The 16,775-nt window shown below is 35.0% G+C and overlaps 1 protein-coding gene and 1 long non-coding RNA gene across 4 annotated transcripts; one reads left to right on the top strand and one right to left on the bottom strand.

Moving 5' to 3' along the window:
• Positions 1-235: 235 nt before the first annotated feature.
• LOC107017568 (protein ACTIVITY OF BC1 COMPLEX KINASE 8, chloroplastic) lies at positions 236-14,417 on the top strand. 3 transcript variants are annotated; one of them, XR_003577886.1, is made up of 22 exons: positions 236-826; positions 1,886-2,021; positions 2,707-2,873; positions 3,764-3,884; positions 4,028-4,128; positions 4,502-4,600; positions 5,707-5,817; positions 5,914-5,993; positions 6,254-6,323; positions 6,829-6,902; positions 6,996-7,065; positions 7,178-7,266; positions 8,558-8,682; positions 8,946-9,026; positions 9,121-9,181; positions 9,308-9,362; positions 9,450-9,548; positions 9,644-9,733; positions 10,062-10,121; positions 10,204-10,327; positions 13,625-13,745; positions 13,826-14,417. XR_003577886.1 is itself a non-coding variant. In XM_015217739.2 (21 exons), exons 1-20 carry the CDS (start codon positions 368-370, stop codon positions 10,318-10,320), a joined length of 2,265 nt encoding a protein of 754 aa, XP_015073225.1. In that variant the 5' UTR covers positions 236-367; the 3' UTR covers positions 10,321-10,327; positions 13,826-14,413. The 3 variants fall into 3 exon arrangements, 2 of the variants coding, with proteins under 2 accessions (XP_015073225.1, XP_015073226.1); XM_015217739.2 differs by lacking the exon at positions 13,625-13,745 and having other exon boundaries at positions 13,826-14,413; XM_015217740.2 differs by lacking the exon at positions 13,625-13,745 and having other exon boundaries at positions 13,831-14,413.
• Positions 14,418-15,885: 1,468 nt separating this feature from the next.
• LOC114076755 lies at positions 15,886-16,552 on the bottom strand. The gene is made up of 2 exons (XR_003577752.1): positions 16,384-16,552; positions 15,886-16,171 (listed from the first exon to the last, which is right to left on the bottom strand). It is a non-coding gene; the product is annotated as an uncharacterized LOC114076755 (long non-coding RNA).
• Positions 16,553-16,775: the final 223 nt, after the last annotated feature.

Genomic DNA, 16,775 nt, shown 5'->3' on the forward strand with positions numbered 1-16,775 from the left:
AATTTCATATAGTTTCGTAACGAAAAATTATATTTGATCACTTTTTTCCTAAAATAAACGACAAAAGATACATTGAGCATTCCATCCGTAAGGCTAATACTTAACGAGAGCCAATTGACCAATCAAATTTCTCCATATTCTCCCCACACCTATCTCTCTTGTGACGTGGCATCTCTTCTACCATATAATATAATTTCCTTCTACTTCTTATACTCATATATAATATATAATATTAATAATTCCTATTTTTCTCCGCCATTAACTTCCCCTTCTCCTTCACAAGTTCCATAAATTCTCTCTAAGCTTATGGCAACTCAGTTCTAGAATCTTCTATAACTCAATCTCTATATCTGCTACTAAGACGAAAATGGCGAGTATTTCAGCTACACTTTCAACTGCAACTTTACCGGAACTCAAATTTCTATCTCCGATTTCCACTTCCAGAAGTTTCCGTTTCCGTATACCTCAGCGGAGTAGAATTAAGGCGGCGTCGGGTAAGAGAGAAGATAACGTGGTGTTGGAGGAGAGAGATGCGGAATTGTTGAGGAAAGTGAATGGGAGTGTGAATGGGAATGGGAGTGTGAAGAGGAGTGTTGATTTGAATGGTGCGTTGTTGGTGGATAAGTATAGTAATGGAAGTGTAGGTGTGGTTGAGAGTGAAAATGGAAGTTTGATGAAGTATGTGAATGGAAATGGTGTAGCGGGGAAGAGTGCGGAGAAGGTTGTGGAGGTGAAGGCGGAAGAAGTGGTTGAGAAGAGGAATAAGAAGAGTATTGATGAGATAGGACAAGAGGAGGCTTGGTTTAAGAAGAATAAGGAAGTTAAGGTATATGTCTTAACTTTGTATTTGTTGTTGCTTTAGCTTTTTGTTTTCGTTTTTTTAACATATTTAAATGTCTTGTTTTAGTTGTGTTTATGTGAATAATGTTGACAGCTGCATAGAAATTGCTGCTCGAGTACGAACCACAACATTTTGAGGTTAAGGCATCTTACATTTGGGAAAAAAGAACGACATTTTGAGGTTGAATTAGTTGTAGATGATCAAGTGTGGGGAGGTGTTTGTGCCTGTATATATATCACTATCTGTGGCATTATTCTAGAAAGTTTCTAGTTTTAGGATCTGCTGTTTATTTTAAGTGCATTGTTATGTGAATTCCAAATTAATTTTTGGGTGACTAGCCTTGATATGTACTATTACAAGGATGAGTTGTATATTTAGTGAATATGTTTTGTTCGAAAGGATCAATGAGAGTTATCTAAATCTAGTATTCCATAAAATGTAGTGGACCCTCATTCCTTTCTTTCACACAATGAGGTTCAGTTAAATTGGTGTCATATTTGATGAATACAACAGCAACTGCAGATCAATCTCAAAATTGTTCCTTTCTTGATGAAGTTCAAGCCTGATGAACTTTATGTTCTCCCTTTGTCTAATCTTCTTAAGATGAGAATTATCAACACATGACTGCAGATGTTTATTACTGGCCTTTTTGATGAAAAAAATGAAGTTCTGTTATTAGAGGTGCAAGATGAAGACCATCCTGGCCGAACGAATTTGTGAGTGGCAAAGTTAGTGGATTGGTTATATTAAAAACTAAAACTAACCAGGTCACTATATCAACCTCACATGTACTCAATTGCTGTAGTGGAAATGTAACAGAACTCGATGTATGAGGGGGGATTCATAATTGGACCAGAAAGAGTTTGGAGACTCCGGTTTACGCACCGTTTGTTGCAGTTGGCAAAGAAACTAAATGATAAAGAAGGATTTCAAATGCTTATATAAAATATTGCAATTTAGCCTCTGTACTTTAAGGGTACTCGTGATCTCTGGTTCATTTCTGGATAAAAGCCAGATTATGACGTTACTGAATGGTTTTTGCAGGTCTCTGTACCGCCTGGAGGCCGTTGGAACAGATTCAAAACATATTCAACTATTCAAAGGACTTTAGAGATATGGGGATCTGTCTTCACTTTCTTATTCAAGGCTTGGTTGAATAATCAAAAGTTCTCCTATCAAGGTTGGTCAATGACATAACCCAATTTTTGACACCTGTTTCAACTAGAAACATTAAGGAATGATGCCTAATTCTACTTTAAAAAAATAAAAGCCTATTCAAAATTCATTTAGACTGATCTACGTGAATAGATTTTTAGCTATTCACTTGTTTAGTTTCTTCATTGAATTTTCCCTGCATTGAAGATATTGGATCCATGAATTGATGGAAAGAATATTTTACTCTTCCAAAGGATAAGCTATTTATGCCGTTCTCATTGGTTGTTGCTATTCCAATGGGCATTTCAGGACACAAACTTCCTATCAAGTCCAAACTATCCATTTTCATTTAATGATATTTCTTCTTTATATTGATGACACTGAACTATGCAATAGTCAAAATGATTTTACCATGAATCCTAAAGAATCTATTTTCCATCATTCCCCCCTTTATACTTTGTTTTGACCTATTTCCCCCAGATTTTACAACAATAACCTATCTATAATTGTTGATAACAAAGCAGTGTCCAATACACCGTCAACTCCCATCATATGAAACGGCTACTGAGGAGGCTAGGTTAGCCAAAAGATGGTTAATTCTTGTTGCACCTTCAGAAACTCATCATTTGCCACCCCAATCTGTTATTTAAAGTGATAATACAAATAAAATACTCCTTACTGTAACTAATACGAGGAGCTGTTTCATGCAGGTGGAATGACAGAAGCAAAAAAAACTGAGCGGAGAAAGGTCCTTGCTAAGTGGTTAAAAGAAACTATTTTGAGATTGGGTCCAACTTTTATCAAGATTGGCCAGCAATTCTCAACAAGAGTGGATATTCTTGCTCAGGAGTATGTTGATCAGTTGTCTGAGCTTCAGGTCGGTGATGTCCTGATTAAGTTACTGTATGTTTGATCTTCTATTACACACACTCACCAAAACTTGGTACCTTCTCAGCATCCTTTAAGTTTGAAGATTGAGGCATAGTTGTTGTTATTTAAGCTTGAAGACATCTTTTGCTCAGTTTAAGTAGCTGGGGATCTTGGCTGATCATCTGAAATTGGTATCAAAGTGAACAGTCTGGTCATATATATAGCTTACTATCAAGTTTTGCCAATCCAACTATTGTTTATCTTTCTGTTGTTTAGTATTTTTTTGAGACGATGTATAATTTCTCAAGCTGGGCACTATTCATATCTGTTTTTCCTCTGAGATTTTCCGATATCTCGAGTAACAGACATGGGCAATGCGTGGAGCTTGAAAGATTATTTTAGCAACAAAGATTACCTCTGTACAAGAAACCTGATTCACATATACATGGCATTAGCTTACAGAATGCAATGAAGAGGACGACTGAGCATGTTGTTGGAGTAGATGATTCTTACACAATCGATGGCTATGTAATACTTGAGATGATATCAACATATAAGTAAATAAATTATGCAGTTGAGATCCATAGTCCCTGAGATGGGATATACTAACTTTGTGGGATTTTATATTTTGAAAGCACAATACATTTAAATTTAGCCTATATAATTGGCAACACATGCTATGCAGTAAATTTATTTTCACCTAGGATGAAGCATGCCTGGCTGCTTTTTTATTCTTTTTGCGGTGTACTTTCCCTTCATACCCTCTCGTGATTTCCTTATGGGTTTTCTGTCATTTCCTGGTGCTATGCAGTATGTTTTCTTATTTCTTCTTCTTCTTAGAAACAATTACTTTTACTGGGCATTGTTTATTAACACGACTAATTTTTCTCTACTTAGGACCAAGTTCCTCCTTTCCCATCTGAAACTGCTGTATCAATAGTTGAAGAAGAACTTGGCGGCTCATTGGATAATATATTTGAAAGATTTGACCGTGAACCAATAGCTGCTGCAAGTCTTGGTATTATTCACTTAATTCTGATTGTCTCACAGAGATCCATCCTTCATTTAGCAAATAAATTCTGCAACTACCAGTGATTGTTCTATGTACTCAACAAGCTTTGCCAGAATGAAAGATAAGAACACTGATATATTATAATGCAGGTCAGGTGCATCGTGCAAGACTGAATGGGCAGGAAGTAGTTGTCAAAGTACAAAGGCCCGGTCTTAAGGATCTTTTTGATATCGATCTTAAAAACCTGAGGGTCAGTTTTAGAAAAAGTATCTTTTACATTTAACTCTTGAGTTCTTTTGTGTTATCATTTGGATATGATATAAAGTAAAATCAGATCTTCATTGGCTGCATTGATAAAGCCCCTCTGTGCTGTTTTTTCTTCTTAGATCTTCCGATCTAACTTCCAGACTTTGCCAGAATAAGTCTCATTTCAAGTAATTTATCTGTATGCTTGGTGCTATGACCTAATTTTCATGATGAATGACACTCCTCCAGGATATTGTGCACTAAACATTCGTATGAGACGTGACTTTATAGCACTGATATGATCATTTCTACTTCTAATTTTCAAAAGATAGGTTGTTCATTATCATATATATTTTCATGTGATATATTTCTTGCAGGTGATAGCTGAATATCTGCAGAAAATAGATCCTAAATCTGACGGTGCGAAAAGAGATTGGGTTGCAATCTATGATGAATGTGCAAGTGTCTTGTATCAGGTATTTTGTTAGTAAATCATTTATTTTAATATTGCCAATTTAGCATCATCATTTTATAAAAAAAAAATTTAGGACTTCAGGATTCTTTCCTCAGTCTGACTTTTCTTTGTTTTCTTTTTTCATCAAGTTTATTTTTGATTTACTTTTCCCTCTTTGAGGTGGACTTGGTGTCTAATTGACCTGCCCAGTTTGCTTGTACAAGTTTCATTCCAAAGACATATATCTAGTGGTGAGGTCTGAACCATATAGGTTTTCATGGAAGAAATTTTTCTGGTTGACAGACAATCGTAGAAACATGAGCTTGTGATATAGCTACACCTAATTCCAGACTGGTTAATGTAACAACTATAAATAAAGGACCAAGATTCAGAGTTTTAATTAGTTATGAATCAGAATTCAAAGTTATTGGTCTTTAACAAGAACGGTATTGAACTGTTAAGAAAATGTAATGGAATGTTATGTGAGAAGGAGAAGATTCATTCAAAAGTTCACATCATATTATGGTTTGATATGACATTAAAATACTCTATCTTATCTCGCTAGTAGGTTCTCTTTGCACTTATTCAGAATACTTCAAAATACAATTACCAGTTTTAGAAAAAATAAAATAATAGAATACTTCCATTTTCCTTTAATCAAGAGTTCAGGACTTAGAGCCTGTTTGGACCGACTCAAAATAGCTTTTAAGCACTTCTATAGTGTTTGGATAAAATAAAAAGGTGTTTTTAAACACTTGTTGATAAGCCAAAACCCCCAAAAGTTGGCCAAAAATCACAAGTTTGAATTTCTAACTTATGGCTTTTGACTGATGAGCCAAAAGCTATATGCCCATCCAAACAGGCTCTTCAACAATGACAACTGGGTCACCTGGGAACTGTGTTTTTGATGGCTTTGTATTAACTAGCAATCATGAATTGAAGTACTTCATAAGTTACTCTAGTGATTGCCTGACCTGCATTCTGGTCCTATTATTTTATTTTGTATCTAATTCAATAGTCAAATGCTGCTGGATCTTTTTAGGATCAGTGTGTTGCTATCGTCCTTGATTTGCATCTTTCAAGCTGTAAGTGTGTCTAATAAGAGATGTTATTTCATGAGTTCTGCAGGAGATTGATTACACTAAGGAAGCTGCCAATGCGGAACTGTTTGCAAGTAACTTCAAAAACCTAGATTATGTGAAAGTCCCATCGATATACTGGGAATATACCACACCACAGGTTCAACATAATCAGTGATAATGATGGTTTAACTGATTAACATTGAATTCTCTCCACAATTCATTTTATTTGAACGATATTTTTCACTCCTTTCAGGTTTTGACAATGGAGTATGTCCCAGGCATTAAAATAAACAGGATACAAGCCTTAGATCAATTGGGCGTTGATAGGAAAAGGTGAGCTGAAACTTACATCATTCAATTTGTTGAACTATGAAATTTACCTATATCCTTCATTTTCATTCATGTACTGGTGTTGTAATCATGTCCGAGAGACGCGTTGCTTCACAGTGATCCTTAATAAGTACTCAGACGGCTTGCTTAAATTGGATGTGTTCTGTCAATTCATTCTCGTGTCTGATTGTAACTCAGGTACTGAGTAATAATAGCAGGCCCCGAAATGATATGCCTTTGGACTTCTCTTAATTGTTTATCAGGTTAGGGAGGTATGCGGTTGAATCCTATCTGGAGCAAATTCTGTCTCATGGTTTCTTCCATGCTGATCCAGTAAGATTCCGACATTCACAGTTATTCTGCTCTACTTTGATTCACAGTGCACTTCGTAACCAAATAGCAACATATAATAGATCTGCCAGTTTGAGGTTTAACATATTCAATAAACGAGTATAAGAATTTTACTTCCTTTGTTTCCCTTTTCCGCATCCTCATTGTTTACCCGGCTGCATCACCATGTTTGCTTTCCTTCTAACCATTCAACTCCCAAGCATATAAACTGCAACAAAATCTTGTGTTGATTGTTCAAGGAAAATTATTTTGTTATAGATTGGTAGTCGTTCCTCATTCACTTGGATAGGACCAAGTAATTACTTCAGAGATACATTTGGAGAGCTTCACCTTCCATACCAACCAATTCTAAGCTGTTGATATCTTTAACGCTTTTCGAAGTACATTGTTTCCATCTTACTACTTAGCTCTAGCCTTACCTCATATCTGTGAAGTGTGAAAGTGATGGTTTTCCAAAGAAAGTTGGCGTTGATTTAATTTCTTGCAGCATCCTGGAAATATAGCCGTGGATGATGTTAATGGTGGAAGGTTGATCTTTTATGATTTTGGAATGATGGGAAGGTGAGTTGAACATTTCCATCTAAGTAATATAAATGACTCTGAAGTTCTCCAACCTAAAACTAGTCAGTTCTCACTCACTCTATCACATTGCAGCATAAGTCCTAATATCAGAGAAGGCTTGCTGGAGACGTTCTATGGAGTTTATGAGAAAGATCCAGATAAGGTGATCAAACTTGAAGTTCCCATGCTTGCTTGTTTCCTTTTTTTTTTTTTGGGTTCTGTCAATGTTCTAATTAACCACATAAATGCTTGGCTAAAGTTCTCGTTGCATGCAGGTCCTGCAAGCAAGTATTCAAATGGGTATTCTGGTTCCTACTGGCGACATGACTGCTGTCAGACGAACTGCACAGTTTTTCCTTAATAGGTACTCGCCCACATCATATCTTTCAATTTTTATGTTGTTTAAACTGAAATTGAATGTTATGGACTTGAGACTGCCAAAATTAAGCCCATTGTCGACATTACTAAATTACTAATCAGCTAAGATTGTGGGCTGATGTACATTTTGTGGTTTGGTATATTTTTTCGGTGAAGGTTGTGCTCTCATATATAAATGAAGCGAAAAATTTGTTCGCAAACTGTTTGCATTAGAATCTTGGAGAGGTGCCTGTTTCTACAAGGGTTTTTTTCCTTTTTCCCTCTATTTGCCTTTATCTCTTTTTCTCAACCAGGTTATAGTGCAGATTATGCCTGTTGACATCAACTTGTCAGCCCCTAAATATTTGAGTTCTACGTGTGATCTTTCCTTGTTCAAGTAAAAATTTGGTCCATCTTGTATAAAATTTCTAACTGGTAGGTTTCTAATGATGGGTCTTTCTGTTATTGACAAGTAATAAGATTTGATCAACAGAAAGTTGGGTGAAGCCTGTATACAAGAGGTAAACATTGAGCAGCTATAGAGCAAGCATTTATTCCTACAAAGTCCAACCGGTAATTATACATATAGAAACCCCTCATATGCTCCAATAAAATGCAAAAAGAAGCCAGATTGAATGAAAAGGCCTTCCCAATCTTTCAAAAGCCGTTTGTTTGTTTCCGCCTCATATAGTCCATATCGTGGCTTGTGGTGGTAAATTCTATGTTCATCTTCTCTAATCCCTTCGGCCTCTCAATTTTTTTTATCTTGAGAAGCTCCTTAACAGTTGTGGGCATTATGTATCTACTTTTGAACAACCTGTTTGAAGCGATTCACCTACCTCATATCATTTTACAGCGGATGAGCGGGTGGCTAACATCCACTCCTGCTCCTTTAAACAAGATACACCAGCTAATATGAACTTCTCTGTTCCACATCTTTATTGACGTCTTCGGAGTTGGCTATTCACACGATTTACCACATTGGACAAAACTTGTCATGTAATAAATGCTTTTCCTTTGTTTTCCCATTGCTTCTGTTATCTATCCTGCTTCCTTTCATCAGATTAAGTGCATCAAATTTCAGGTCCTTTACTGCAAAAAGGAGAGAGTCAATTCGACTCTCATTTTGTGGTTAACTGTGACCAGAACCTAAGCTGCATTGACTCTGAGCTATTTTAAAAAGACCTCTGATTCAGAAGGTGCTTTGTATTGTGCATCATCACTTGCATTGTTAATGGAGAAGAACTCATCCGATAAGTGTTTAAATTGATTGAAGCTTGACAGTTGAAAGTTTGCAGCTTTGAAGAGCGCCTTGCAGCACAAAGAAAGGAGAGAGAAATGGCACAAGCAGAACTTGGGTTCAAAAAGCCATTGACCAAGGAGGAACTAAAGGAGAAAAAGAAGCAACGTTTGGCTGCAATTGGTAATTCACTTGTCTTATCTTCTTTTTCTGGTCTAGATAATACAATTCTTTGTGATAGCTTGTTCTATTCCTTTGACCTCTTTATTTCGGCTAATCCTTGGGGGCTGTTCAGACTTCAGAGGAATGGAGAAAAGCGACATGTTTTTATTGCTTGGTCCCCCTCTCTTTGCATAAGTGGTAAAAAGCAAAAAAAAAAAAAAAAAAGACTAGTTAATGTTCACTTTACTTGTAGGCTCAAACTCAGATTTTCTTCTCACTAACAGGTGAAGATCTACTAGCCATTGCAGCAGATCAGCCATTCCGATTTCCTGCCACATTTACTTTTGTGGTTAGAGCATTTTCAGGTACTTGAGTGCCAGCTTATGTAATTGCTTACAATTGTGCTGCTTGCTTTGGCTTTCAACTTCTTATAGTGGAAACCATTATTATTGTTATCAGTTTTGGATGGCATTGGGAAGGGTCTTGATCCACGATTTGATATCACTGAGATAGCCAAACCGTGAGTGCACCACGATATATAATTTCTTTTCTTTTTGTAATTTCCTCCCCTTTTTTCTACATAAACTTTTATGCTGCTCTGTAGCTATGCAATGTTTTTTGACATAACTTTTACGCTGCTCTATAGCTATGCCCTAGAGTTGCTTAGGTTTCGTGAAGCTGGTATTGAAGTCGCGGTAAAGGTAAACCTAGTAAAAGTTTGAAAGTATACTCAGGTTTTGTTTTCCATAAGTGCTTAAGTTTTAACAACTAATCTTTCTGATTTCCAGGACTTCAGGAAGAGATGGGACAGACAGTCTCAGGCATTCTACAACTTGTTCAGGCAGGCTGATAGAGTTGAGAAACTTGCTGCAATTATCCAGCGACTGGTAAATAACATGCTTTAAATTAAAATTCGATCTCAGATCCATAATTTTTCAGTCTTATGCTTTATCCATTTATATCTATTCTGATTTGCTCACAGGAGCAAGGTGATCTTAAGCTTCGGGTTAGAGCTTTAGAATCTGAAAGGGCTTTCCAACGTGTTGCTGCTGTTCAGAAGACAATTGGAAGTGTAAGTTGTCATACATTCTGGTAATGTATACATATTCATTTTCATGTGAAATTTGGTGTACTTTTTTAATCAAGAAAGGTACTGTCATTCTTCTATATCAATAAAAAGTTGTGCTGTGAGATGGAGCTATCTCTGAGTTTGACTATGGGCTACCCTGTTAGACCCTCTCTTGTGGGCCCTTTGGGGGTGGGGGGAAGGAAGAGGATTCACTCATAGTGTAGATAATATCTATACTTACATAAGCTTGCTGCTCTTTTTGCCTGCTCATTGTTTCACTTCTTAATGACTTAAGGTCTTCTTTCATCTGTTTGGGAACTTATCTGAACAGGGAGTAGCCGCTGGAAGCTTGGTTAACCTAGCTACACTTTTGTATCTCAACTCCGTCCGTGTAAGTACATCTTCAATTGTATATTTTAAGTTTGTCATCTTTGCATACTAATGTTTAACTTGCACGCATCTTCATTTTACAGATCCCCTCTATTATAGCGTACACTGCCTGTGCATTCTTTGGCTTCCAAGTCCTGTTTGGCCTTCTGAAGGTTAAAAAATTAGATGAACGAGAAAGATTGATTACTGGAACAGCTTGAACAAATGGTGAGCAATTCTTCTCTAATTTAGAACTGACAGAAGCAAAAACTCTTAAACTTTTATGAAGTCTTTCAAAGTTTGATAGGTAAATTTTAGAAGTATGGTTCCAAATTTCAGATTTGCTTTAGGTTATTAAGTCAAACTTTGGGACATCTGAAAAAATATAATAAGAAAGAATTAGAGGTAGAAACGGCATCTAGAAACTTTTCATGTACAGTAAGCCATTAGAGTTGTCTTTAATGGCTTACTGTTCATGGAAAGTTTCTTGTTGGCATTTCTACGCATTCAAAAAATGAAAATGGGGACGTTCCAGGTTATTTACATTTTTGTATTAGAGTTGATATTGGTTACTAATAATATCTAGGAAAATTAGAGTTAAACTTCAGAGGCTTCACACAATGGTAGAGTCGGCGAGTCATTTTGGTATAGGGAGACATTTATCCATGTTAAAAGTTTGACTTGCTCCTCTAGGTGGAAAGAAAGTTGACTTGTGAAGGAAGAAACAAATTACTGGAAATTCAAAGTTGAAAAAAGATTCTTTATAATGGATTTTCATCTAAACATGTGTATAGTTTTTCATTAAACCTAAAAAGGCTTCTTCTATATATCGCTTTAGGGTTAAGCACATGTACAAGTGCGTAAAACAAAAGTCGGTTTCAAATATCAAAATTCCCAGAAAGAGGATTTAATAAGAGGAAAGTTTGAGTAAGACAGATTCTCGAAAATCTCTTTACTTTATATAAAATAAAGATTCTTGAAAATCTTCAAGTCCACTATGAAGGATAACTGGACAAGCTTGTATTCAGCCTTTGACTGAAAGGAGCTAGGCTTGTTAAGCACTGTTGGTATGACATAGTGCAAGATCTCTAGATTAAAACTTCAAGGTAAGACTTCCTTTTGGATCAAGCTTCCCGCAAGAAGTTCTGTTCACCAGTTAGAGCAAAAGTTGTACCAATATTGGCTAAAAATTTGGAATCTTTACTCTGGTTGATCATGGTTGACTTCTGAACTACTGTAATGTTGAAACCATGGATTCTTTGATCTATATTGACCCATATCATGGAGATGGCCTAACTAATGGGAAAATGGCTTCAAAATCTAAGCAGAGAATGATTGTTTCGTAAAGAAAAGCTAGAAAAAACATGTATAAAATCTTCCTAAAAGACAATACAAATTGTTCTAGAACAATGAGGCTTCTGAAGGACCATTATAAAGAACTATCAAAAATTCAATATCTTTAAAATAAGAAAGAAGGGAAATATTTGAATTAATCACATGATTCTCGGACACCTTCATGATAAAACACACAAGAGGCAGTGATTAGGTGTTCTGTGTGTTCCAAAAACTTCTGCATATATTAAGTGGAGTACTAAAGGTTATATCAGACTAATGGTGAAGTTCTTTTTGGAAATTCTCTTTCTATGGGAATTCTTAATTTTGATGCTATAATGGAACTATTTCGTAGAGTTGTGTACAAAAAATTATTTTCTACTAAAATAGACAAGTGAACAAATTAAGAATGTTTAAATAAAGCTGTTAAAGAAATAATTAACTGAACAAATATGTGCTCTCTAACAACTTAAGCTTTTAGATGAGATGTTCATATATGCTTCAGATGTCCAGTCTTGGGCGCATGGGTGTTAAGAGTCCCACATCAGCTGTGGAAGAGGTGTTTGGTGTACTTATATAGTCTTGTGAATCCCTCACGTTATGAGCTAGCTTTTGGGGTTGAGTTAGGACCAAGGTCTATTTCTTATCAAAAAGCAAATTGATAATGCAAACTCAAATTTATACTGGTTCAGTTATGCATACGTTCAATTGCCTTGTTCAGGGGTTCCTCTAGATCAATTTATTTTTCTCTAACACAAAGTAATGAGTGGTTTTGAACGTGCACACCATGTGTGGTTGTCTTTGTATCATCATGAAAGAGTTACCTGTAGTGGTTTCGACATTGCTAACCACTGACAAAGGCTGCCTAAACTTTCTCTCATTAGCGATTTAGAAAGCTAGGTCTTTGTCTAGACAGTAAAATTGAAGATGATTTTCACCTTTTCGGTGTAGGGCTTCTTTCAGTACAATGATGAACTCTCCTATAGAATAAATTGTAAACTATAAGTACAAATTTCCAAGTACAAGAAGCTGTGCTGCTTTGCTCTTTTCTTTTTGAGTGCTTGTCTGTCTTCTTGTCCTCAAATTCTTGGTCAATTTATACTAGATGTCCAGACTTTAGGAATTCTTTGTTGAAAGTATTCCTTGTGAAGCAACAATAGCAGTTGGAGATTAAGTCTTTAAATTTCATTAACTTCAGCCATAGTTGACTTGTTCAATCTTCAGTTGCCTCAAGTTATTTCCATATCCAGTTCTCCTAGCTGCCGAAACTTTTCATTCTTCAATTCTTACATAACTCGTGCTTGTGCATCCATGGATATTTTTAAGAGTAACTTCCACACAAGTTCATTCTTTGAATTTTGTTCCTCCTATCTTCAAGATCTTTTCCAATCTGGTTTCTTTCCTTATTTAGATCCTCATCAATTTCATTATTATGCTAAGTACCCAAATTATATCACTTTCATTAGCAGTCTGGATCTTCCTTTAATTGCTCAATTTATCAATCAACATCCTTTGATCAATCAATCCTGCATAAAAAGAATAGCCACAGATCAGGATGATTTATTTGATTAAAACTCCAAGTACCAAAATAACAACAATGCTAGTCTATATGAATCTTCACTGACTATGCTACTCCATTCAAACTCATCTCATGCCAATATTAAAATTCCAAATAAGTCTATTTTCAGATCATAATATAGAGATGTGAAATCCTTGGGCCAACACTTCATAGATTTTTCCTAGATCATAATATGGATGAATCTAATGATTGTCAGACTCTTTCTCGATAGAAGGAGCTTCGTCCTATTCAGTATGCCTTCTATAAGTTTATATAGTAGCACATGATTGATTTCTCTTTTGAATCTTCAAACTTTCCTTTTTTATAGAACATTATCTGTTTAGCACTGTGCCTTGTTCCTTTCTTTTGTTTTGTATAATAGAACTTCTTTTCAATCCTTGGTTATTGAATGTTTGTTTCAGCTTGTATATTGCTATATTTACTAGGACCAAGTCGGGTCTGTACTTATAACAGGATTAGCAAAAGATAGAAGACCACCTGGGGTCGTCAAGGGTGTAGGGGACCGATTAAATTTAATTCAGTGTGCATTTGTCAAGTTGGTTTTGTAGTTTCCATATTAATATTTGGTATATATGATCTCTTCACAATTTTTTTGTTGGATTTCTTGGCGTAAGATTGTTGAGGGTGGGAGAAAAAATAGGTAGTCCCGTGAACAGGTCATTCTGTTATCATCACTGCAGTTTTAAGCGAAGCAGCAACAGGAAATACAAATTAAAAGACATCTTTGCTAAACATGTAAAATGCAATTAATGTTTTATGCTTACTCAAACTTGATTATATTGGAATCATTTAATCTTAAGTTGGCCATTGTACAGTACAGGTTATGCTGTGATATAATATATGGGAACTGCTATTTCAAGCTGTAACCCTGGAAAAACAAAAATAACAAGGAGGGGACTTAACGGATCATTGAGGATTCATAGAACTCCCATATGGCCAAGAGTTGCCAGTTTTGTCATTCAGCTTTAAGATGCATCATGTGGTAAGGCTTCCAATATGGAGGTTAACTTCTAATTATGTTGGCCAAAACAGATTGTTGTATTTGGCCATCTCCACTATAGAGCAGTCCTGTGAAGTAGTCCAAATAAGAAATATCTTTCATGTAGTATGACACCCATTTTGACCTTCTGTAGCCTTAGTGTATAGGTATACAAAATCTAGGAGATAAATGTAACTAACTTTAGCCCTATCTATCTTCAATTTTATTTGTGGAGTTCGATTCTCTTGTATTTCTGTGTATTATACGATGTGAACTTCTATTTATTGTAAAATCAGTGCCATACGAGTTTCCTAGGGATCAAATATGTCATTGAGCTAACCCTTCTTTGTATTAGTCCTCTGTATATGTATTAATATATCAAGTCTTCTTAGACTATGTATATAATTTCAACTTGTTCAAAACAGTCAGTCTACTGACCTGTCCTATGCACTTTGTATGTTGAATTATTATAAAGCTGAGGATTTTGCCGCGTTGCTTCATTTTAATCTTCTGAAGTATCTTGTGTCATGTGTCTATAGAATCCAATTCTTTCTTGTTTCCATTTTCACCCACCAACATGGTGGATCCTCTAAACTTTTGTCCTTTAAACCCATTTATATACTAGTATTATTTATCATTGTGGGAAAAAACATACTTTGGATGAAGTGCTTGAGCTGTACCATGTGCTAGATAACATAAAAAACAAAACATCTACATTTTAAAGTTTGCACATCTGAAAAGTGCGAAGACATTTGTGTATTGGCTAGTTTGTGTAGGCGTATATAGTTTTGTTGTGTTGGAAATTGGATTTCCATTATATTAATTGGCTGTAGCTTGAAATAGGATAATGCCTTGAGCCTAATTGGTGGATAAAGTAGAAGGTCCGATTAATACCTTTTTATTGTATGTGCGCGCATAAGCAAGACTAATAACTATTGATCTAAGACATTTTGTAGTATCATATTTCTTTCTTGTTATATATATATATATTTGATAGTAGATACATTATGGAATACAAATACATGAGACAGAAGAGAGACAGATACATGCAAATCAATTTTGAATTTAGAGTATGTAGAATAAATTATACCATATTGACATATTTGACCTACATGTATTTAAGGAAATGTATGTCTCTAGCAAAGAAAGAGTGATATGAAAGGTAATTTCCAGTATGACTCTGTGCGCATATAATTAAAACTTAAACTAATGAGATTTGTACAGTTTGTTCGTTAAAAAAAAAAGTCCTAGTGTATTTTGTTTTTGCATGTTCACCATCTTTCCACGGTGTGTAGTGATCTCATCACCAATTTTTTGCATGTGAAAGAGTGTAAATTTTAGTCTGTATCTTACCGTTGGTTCCATTTAACAATTACTCAACTACGTTTTCTTTGATGTTTTTCTTCCGGCGCAGACGTGGATAATTAAAATTGGTGTGTATGGATAGATCTTTTACTTATTTTTCTTGTGTTAGGTATGTAAGTAAAAAAGATTATATTTTCTTAAAAATATTTGTATATAATCTAGATAAATATTATGGAAGTACGAAGTGCGGAGTGGTGGGAATGGGGCTATGAGGGTAGGGGTGAAGGTGGATTGTGCTGTACGAAAAATGCCACCATCAATGTGGAGTGCCAACATATTTTCCATACTTCCATTTGTTTTGACATATTACAATATGACTATAATTTGCCAACTTCACACCCTTCTAAGTTCTAATTTGTAATCCAAAATAATGAAGTAATAACTCTCAATTCTGCGTTTACAATATTTTATTAGATAATATATAAATACATATGAAATAATATTTACTTGTCAAATATTAAAATATAAGTAATAAGAAGTCATTTATTTTCGAAGAACACATTTTCCTTCGTATCAAAAACACCATTATCAGAGCAGGAAAGTTAAATTTTTCCATTGACCAACAAATTATCATACATTCTAAATCAAAAGTTGCAAAATCCTACTCAATTCATTTGATGAATAGAGAAAAATCTATGTTACAAAGTTAAAGCCAAAACAAACAAACAAAAGAATTAAAAAAAAGAGAAGCTTTCACCTATGGAAGAGATTGTGTATAGATATAGTCTTCATTCTCAAACAATTTCTCTTCTGCTCCACTTTTACCATTTTCTTGTTTGCAATCACCTCTATCTTGTTCACATCCACCTTTTTCACCCTTCAACATACCAACAAAACATAGACCAAGACATATTCAGAATTTAAATTTAACAGGTTTAAGAATATAAATTAATGTTTATACTATTTTTCATAAATTTTCACATACACAAAACATTTTTATACCAATACAAGGATTTAATTGAATAGGCTTAATTCTGATGGTTAAAGTTCGCTCCGAAAAAAAGGAGAGAGAGAGTGTGTGTGTTTTACCTTCTTCATTGAATCCTTAGAAGAATCAACTATGAGATCATTACTAGTGACAACTTGTCTACCATGAGCTAGAAACAACACATGGAAGATCAAAATTACTAGGATAATAGCAAAGGAGTAGAAGCTAGATAAAGGTTTCATATTGATAATAATAATATATGAACTATATAATAAAAATATGTATTATCTTTTTGCTCCAAGAAATTACTAAACTAAAAATTTAGTGTTTATTTTTTTGCTACTCTATCAACTTATAAAGAGAAGGGAAACCTCAATGAGGGTCAATAATCTTTCTTCAACTATTTGAACTATGTCTTCTTTTTCTTTTTAAATTTCAAACAAAATGTTTTTTAACCTTTCTTTTTGACCTGTCTCCTGATTCCACAACATGT

The sequence above is a fragment of the Solanum pennellii genome, chromosome 4 (genome assembly GCF_001406875.1).
Source record: "Solanum pennellii chromosome 4, SPENNV200".
Lineage (NCBI taxonomy): Eukaryota > Viridiplantae > Streptophyta > Magnoliopsida > Solanales > Solanaceae > Solanum > Solanum pennellii.

Bases quoted from the DNA above. Each gene is read 5' to 3' on its own strand.
- LOC107017568 (XM_015217739.2), top strand. From the start codon at position 368: ATGGCGAGTATTTCAGCTACACTTTCAACTGCAACTTTACCGGAACTC. The intron at 4,129-4,501 runs GTCAGTTTTAGA...TATTTCTTGCAG, and splicing joins TCGATCTTAAAAACCTGAGG to GTGATAGCTGAATATCTGCA. The intron at 4,601-5,706 runs GTATTTTGTTAG...TGAGTTCTGCAG, and splicing joins GTGCAAGTGTCTTGTATCAG to GAGATTGATTACACTAAGGA.